General features: G+C 41.5%; 1 protein-coding gene and 1 long non-coding RNA gene across 3 annotated transcripts in view; one reads left to right on the top strand and one right to left on the bottom strand.

Annotated features, from left to right (window-relative positions):
- The window catches only part of LOC117936861, a 10084-nt gene extending 5733 nt beyond the window's left edge, over window positions 1-4351 (bottom strand). The window contains exons 1-2 of the long non-coding RNA XR_004655037.1: window positions 4239-4351; window positions 2844-2851 (exon numbers count right to left, since the gene is read on the bottom strand). This is a non-coding gene — a long non-coding RNA (uncharacterized LOC117936861). The remainder of the gene's footprint in view (window positions 1-2843; window positions 2852-4238) is intronic.
- LOC117936860 (arf-GAP with dual PH domain-containing protein 1) overlaps window positions 1-5351 on the top strand; it is a 33335-nt gene extending 27984 nt beyond the window's left edge. For both annotated transcript variants that reach the window (XM_034860303.1, XM_034860304.1), the window contains 5 exons: window positions 821-904; window positions 1344-1406; window positions 2273-2344; window positions 3267-3495; window positions 4430-5351. In XM_034860303.1, coding sequence (XP_034716194.1) covers window positions 821-904; window positions 1344-1406; window positions 2273-2344; window positions 3267-3495; window positions 4430-4458 — 477 coding nt within the window. In that variant the 3' untranslated portion in view covers window positions 4459-5351. The remainder of the gene's footprint in view (window positions 1-820; window positions 905-1343; window positions 1407-2272; window positions 2345-3266; window positions 3496-4429) is intronic.
- The last annotated feature ends 1316 nt before the right edge of the window (window positions 5352-6667 follow it).

Genomic DNA, 6667 nt, shown 5'->3' with positions numbered 1-6667 from the left:
GGGGGGGATTAACATCACGCCCCCCTCCCTGCTGTGCCCAACATGGTGCTTCCTTGTGGGGAGTGATGAGGTCAGAGCCTAGACACCAAATGTCAGTGCTGTACATATTCACATGTTGATCCACATGAGTTGACTGAAATACAGATACATGCATCCTTGTTACTTTATGTATCTACAGTAAAGCAGATGGTTGAATATATTTATGTTGGCTAGTTTGTAGCCTAACCTTCAGAAATTATGTGTAAATACATCAAGTAATTTCTTTTCATTTAGCAGCAATGACAGGAAAATCCAGATGGATGATTTGGGCCTGTACACTAACTCTCGTTTATTTGAGTTTTTGAGAAATCGTTTCTTGGTTTATGTCGATTTCATAAACAGAATTATAAACTTGCGCCATTCTTCATTTTACACCTTTATGTCAGTATGTGCGTGCGGTCTGACTTTTCAGAGAGAGACAGAGAGAGGGAGAAAGAGTTCATGAAAAAGGAAAAGATTAGAGAGAAGACAGATTAAAAGTCATACAGGAGAGTTAGTGGAGCATGAGGCAGAGATGGAGCGGCTCCCTCTGCTGGCTGAGTGGTGCGACTGCCGCCTGGGACAGAGGGAGTTCATTGGGTTCATTCAGTGCCAGTCACTCTTGTCCTGTGGAGTTATCGACAGCACCGCAGCATCCACACAGCACAGATGCCTTCGACTACACCCTACTCATGCTATTTACTGTATTACAAACTCTGAACCCAAAATGCATACGGTGAAGATCTACTTTGTGAATTCCCAACCAGGACATGTTGCCACTGAGTGTTTTTTTATTTTACAGGAGATGGTCGACTGGTTCAATGCTATCAGAGCGGCCAGGTTCCACTACCTACAGGTGGCCTTTCCTGGAGCAAGTGACGAGGAGGTGAGGAGGAGAGGGGGGCAGTTGCTGCTTGTATTTAGCCGCTACAGAGCTCCGGGACCCCGGCTACCAGCGTCAGTTGTTTAGCCCCCAACAGGTGACTGTAAGCCGGATACAGGCACCGCCAGGTGCTGGTCCTTTCGGGGGCCGTGGTAGTGGAGTTTAGCCAGAAATATGAAGCATCATGCAGTGATCACAGTTAAGTTTAGGCCTCAATGGCGTTGTATTTTCTATTGACTATTCAAGTGACTATTCAGCACTATATCCAGGGTATTGCAAAGGGGATTCCAGTCTTGCATGCTTTGTTTTGTCTTGCACAATCAAACCTCCTCCTGCTTCAATACTGATTTCTGTCAGTGGTTGACATGTGCATCTCAATCTTTATTTTTAATGGTACATGCATGCTTTTATTTCATTTCATTCTCTTGTATTTCTTCTCCAGCTGGTTCCCAAACTGACCCGAAACTTCATGAAAGAAGGCTTTATGGAGAAAACAGGTCCAAAGGTTTGTAATGCGGTCTCACTTGATCCTACCACCCTTACAAAGTCAAGTCAGGAATAATTATTATATTACACTTCAACTTCACAGTTACTTTTGCCCTAATTCGACCCCATCTCTGGGGGACGCTTATAGTGTTTTTTTTTTATTTTCTTATGTCCCAGCGCATTGTTTGTAACTGTTGACGTGAATATTATTTACTATATTATGTTTTCTGAATATAAAAAAAGATCACAAAAAAGACTGCTAGCAAGCAATAATACTTAAATTAAAATATGAAATAATATTTTTTATATAAAAAAAGTACATATTTAAAATTGAGCCTACATTTTTTTACGCATGAGCCCTTTAAATGGAGCAATGTCTACTTGCAACCCTCAACACATTGAGTTGAATGATTGTTTTTGTTTCTGAATGTTTAATTAGAATAATTTAGATGAATTAATTTGAGTAATTGAGGCCTGAACTGTGAAAACAATCTGATATTTTACAAGAACAAATAGATTAGATTAGAGATTAGGGATAAATCAGAAATAATATATCATTTGTTATTTCAGAAACTTTCTTTTTTCTTTTCTTTACTCTAAATCAACCCCTCAAATGTATCTTGTTAACCCCCACCCCCCACTCACACACACGCACACACAACTCCAAGTTTGCAAACCAATGCAGTACAGAAAATTCAATACCACGACTAGGACAGTATGAACAATATTTATTCGTAAATTCATTTTTTTGAATTGATGTTATTTTACTGCTCATTTCAGTGGCCAAGACATTCTTCCATTTAACTCTCACCTCGACCAGTAGACCTCTTATGACTATTTTTTGTTTTTCTTCAAAATGTAATTGTCTCTCTTGATCTGCCACAGCACACAGAGGGCTTCAAGAAGAGGTGGTTTACTATGGATGACAGGAGACTCATGTATTTCAAAGACCCCCTGGTAAGTAGAGCCCTGCACCCTCATGACTTGTTCTGACTGGTCACTAAAGCGTTGGCTGTACTCAAAAAAAAATGGGTGCACACAGAGACATTTATGCTTTGTTGCAGTATTTTCCAAAACACCAGAGGGCGGACGAACAAAATAATCTGTAAATAAGCAAGGAGTAGTAGAGAGTGGGAGGTTTTTTTGGATAGGACAATTAGGTAAGACATGGGAGCGACAAGGGGAAGACATGCAGGAAATAGTCACAGGTTGGACCTGATCCCTTGACCTCTGCATTGAAGCACAAACCTTGACCTGTACGTGCACCTGCTCTACCACTGAGCCAACCTGGCCACAAGAGAGCACTAGTAAAGGGAAACGGGCTGCCCGGCAACAGTAGTAAGCACATCCCTGTAAAACACTGCCATGCCACGAAACATTACATTTATCTCCTCCAATCATTAACATGACTGTTGTTGGGGCATCTGGGTAGCTCACCTGGTTTACTCCTCCACACAGTGGCCGCTGGTTTGACTCCAACTTGTGCACCTTTGCTGCGTGGCTTTACCCCTCTCTCTCCCCTTTCATGTCTAAGCTGTCCTGTACAAATAATGGTCTAGAAGGCCAACGTCAAAATGACTGTCTCCGTGCAACACTGTGAAGAACACTCTTTCCATGAAGCTGATTTTTGGTTTTACCAAAATGATATTTCATGTTTTTCATGTTCACACTCTCCAGCTAAAGGTTTCTTCTTTTCTGAATTAGTGTCTCTTTCTCACCACATATTTAAGGCCGTTTGACTCACACACCCTGTCCAATCAACTGTCATTACCCCAACCAATCAAGCTGCTATTAAGGGGCGAGTCTTGACGTGGCCTTAGTAGGACTGGTAAAAGCTTTAGTCTATTCACAGGACGTCTTGTATCTGTGTGTGTCCCAGGATGCCTACGCCCGCGGGGAGGTGTTCATCGGCAGTAAGGAGAACAGCTACACGGTCCTGTCCGGCCTGCCCTCTTCCACGCAGGGCTACCACTGGAACCACGGCATAACCATTGTCACGCCAGACAGGAAGTTCCTGTTTGCTTGTGAAACCGAAGCTGAGCAACGGGATTGGATATCGGCCTTCCAGAGGGTCATCAATCGACCAATGAGGCCACAGGAATACGCAGGTGGGCAAAATATTTGAATACTGTAGGGTTTTATTCGCGTTATGGTAATCCTTTGTTTATGTTTCTATGTTTAAAGGCACCCTGTGGAGTTTTCTGCTCTTTCAGCGGGTCATTGTAATTTAGGAGCGTCAAAAACTGCCCCAAAAAATTAATATTGGAATATCTATGTTGATAAGACTATAAACCAATACAATCAGAGACATAACCATTTGTACCATGTATTTTAAAAGATATACACGTGAGGTCACTGTGTCCATTCGATCCTTGTGTATGTGAAGTGCGTTATGGATCAAATGTATTTCTTTTATTTTTATTATATCGTATTGTTACAGGTGATATCTCTCTCGAAATTTGGAATTAACGACCACTTAAATTTAAGGATGAACTGATTCAATTTCTGAGGTCAAAGGTCAAGGTCACTGTGACCTCATGAGTCAGGAATTGTGGGTTCAAGTCCCATCTGGGACTTTTTTTGGTGGTATTCTAACCTCCGGTGGATTTACCCTGCAGAGATCTGAGGACCAGGTAACCATAGTCCTCAGATCTCTGCAGGGTAAATCCAGACAGCTAGCTAGACTATCTGTCCAATCTGAGGACTATGGTTACCTGGTCCTCAGATCTCTGCAGGGTAAATCCAGACAGCTAGCTAGACTATCTGTCCAATCTGAGTTTTCTGAGATTTCTTTAAACCAGAGCGCTTTTCCTCCTATCCCGGAATGCTGTGTGGACTAGCCAGACTTCACAAGGTACCTTGTTTGGTCGTTCCCTCTATAGTTCACTATTTAATAAACACTATATAGGGAGTAGTGAGTGAGGGAATGAGGAACCGGTTTTGAACACTGCTAAAGTGCTCAGCAGCTTGTTGCACTTCAAACACACATCAACTATCTGTCCGTTGCTTTGTGTAACGGAAGCCTTTTCTGTGTCTCTGCAGTGGAGGCCCATTTCAAACACAAGCCCTGAAGACTGCAGGAAGCCGCAACTCAGCTGGACCGGCCCAGTCTTATTCAGACCTGAGACAATCCCAATGTGTGACCAGAGACCGGGGGTGGTGGGACGAGAAAAGATGACAAGAGGGACTTGAGCCTAGCTAAGTGAAGAAACATCAAACTCTTAACAGGACTGAAGGCCCACCACGGGGTGAAACGTCTTCGGTCAGAAGCCAAAGGGTAGATGATGTCATCACTTATGCGCCTACCAACTCTTGTGCTACACATTCTCATCCTACCTTTCCTCAGCCACGCGGACCCTTTCCCTGCAACAACCTTTTTCTCAGATTCCGTCTCGTGAATGGTTCATTCTACCTGTAATCTAATGTAATTATGTAATCTAGAGTCATTTCACTGGTTGCTTAACAAAGACATTGTTAATTCATTGAATGTACAGTTTTGATGCCAGTGGCTTACCGTGTGTGTGCGTGAAGTTTTCGTTGAGGACGCTGTGAGGTTGAGCCTCTGGTACTGCGGAACCTGAACCTACAAAGTGCTGTTAACAACAAATATGCATACAAAAAAAACGCACACACACAAACTCTCAGTGATCACCGTAGCTGTTAACGTAGCTCGAGGTGGCGGATCTGGATCCAGACAGGCTTCTTTTACAGCCTCAGTCTGACAGCTGTTCTCCTATTTATTTGGACTGTTGATCATACCGAGTCATCGTAGACGCATCGTTGCTGCTCTAAAGGATTGTAATGTGACAGGATTGTAATTTATACAACACTTCTACTCTGCACCTGTTTTATTTTTCTCATCTTGTTTTAAAGACACATTGTTGTGTTGACCTTTTAAATCACAGTGATTGTTTGTTTCGTCATAAAGAAAAAAATCTTAACATGAATACAGATGAACCTCAAACCCAGTGGCAGTGTTTGAGTCGTCCTCAGTGTTTAGGGTCTCTTCTTTGGGACTACATCAGTGTTTGATTTTGTAGTGGCGGCCCGCCATGGCAAAATTTCTCCCGCCACGGTTTCAGAATTGGGCAGACGCACAATGTAGTCTGGTTGCCTTTTAAATTATTCTACTGAGGTAATGCACTGGTTGGCTGCTACTTGTTGTTGGACCTGCCTCTACTGCTAAAACAATCTCATAATCACTGTACATATTATACAAATGTGATACTTTTCAACTTAAAGAAGGATAAAATTTAAGGATAATTCTGTTTAATTAGAATTTGGGTTGAATTTTCATACTTTCGGCCCAGATTCTAATTCTAAAGGGGACAATATGTAAAACACACCTTGCCAGTGTTAGTTTCTGGAGTCCCTACAAACCCTCAAACTGTGAAGTAAGACCACCCAATCAGTTTTTTTGTGGGCTGCCTAGATTCAAATGTACCGCCCCCTATCTGAGTGACCTGTGTCCAACGTCTTGAGAATTAAATTTGCGAAGGCGCGCCTTCTTATTCTAGTAAGCCAATAAGAGCAGATTGGGCTTTTTCAGAAGGGGTTTAAAAGAGACAGGAGCTAAAACGGAGCGTTTCAGACAGGTATATTTAGACCAGGAAATACATTAAAGAGTGTAAACATGTTATAGTAGAAACCCAACTTACAAGTATGCACCTGAAATGAGGAAGATATGTCTTCTCTTAATTTCCAAGTAAAAATAGATGAGAATTATCCTTTAAAGCCCCTGAACACTTCCCCATAGTTTTACAGTATGAGCACTGTAAAGGCAATGCTATAATAAAAAGTGCAGTGACGCCCATTTCTCCAGCAGATGGAGGTCTTCTGTTCCTTCATAAGGGATGGTTTTTTAGTTTTAGTTCTACTGGATGCACCCCGGTAACAAATTAAAGGAATAGGGAAAGGCTTTAATAATAATAATAATAAAAGACTACTTAACTGATTGTGCTCCCATGACATGTCAGACTCACAATGAAAAATAAAAAATGATAGTAATCGAGGCTGCAGAGCCCGGGTTATCATCAAACAGTTTATAGCAGGTCTTAATTTTCCTATGTCCATGTAACGCTGCCTCTAATGCCCATTGGTTTTTTAGTTTTTTCTTTCTTTCGCTCGTTAAAATATAATTTGCTGTACATGTACAGATTACTACAGTATTACTCTGTGTCGCTTTTATTCAACTTTAATAATTTATTTAATTTGAAAGTACTTTTGTGACACTGCATTTCAGTGTTCTTTTATGTTATGTTTACTGTATGTTGTAAATTT

This window comes from Etheostoma cragini, chromosome 21, assembly GCF_013103735.1.
Source record: "Etheostoma cragini isolate CJK2018 chromosome 21, CSU_Ecrag_1.0, whole genome shotgun sequence".
In the NCBI taxonomy this organism is placed as follows: domain Eukaryota; kingdom Metazoa; phylum Chordata; class Actinopteri; order Perciformes; family Percidae; genus Etheostoma; species Etheostoma cragini.
This window is presented reverse-complemented; position numbering and strand designations above follow the sequence as displayed.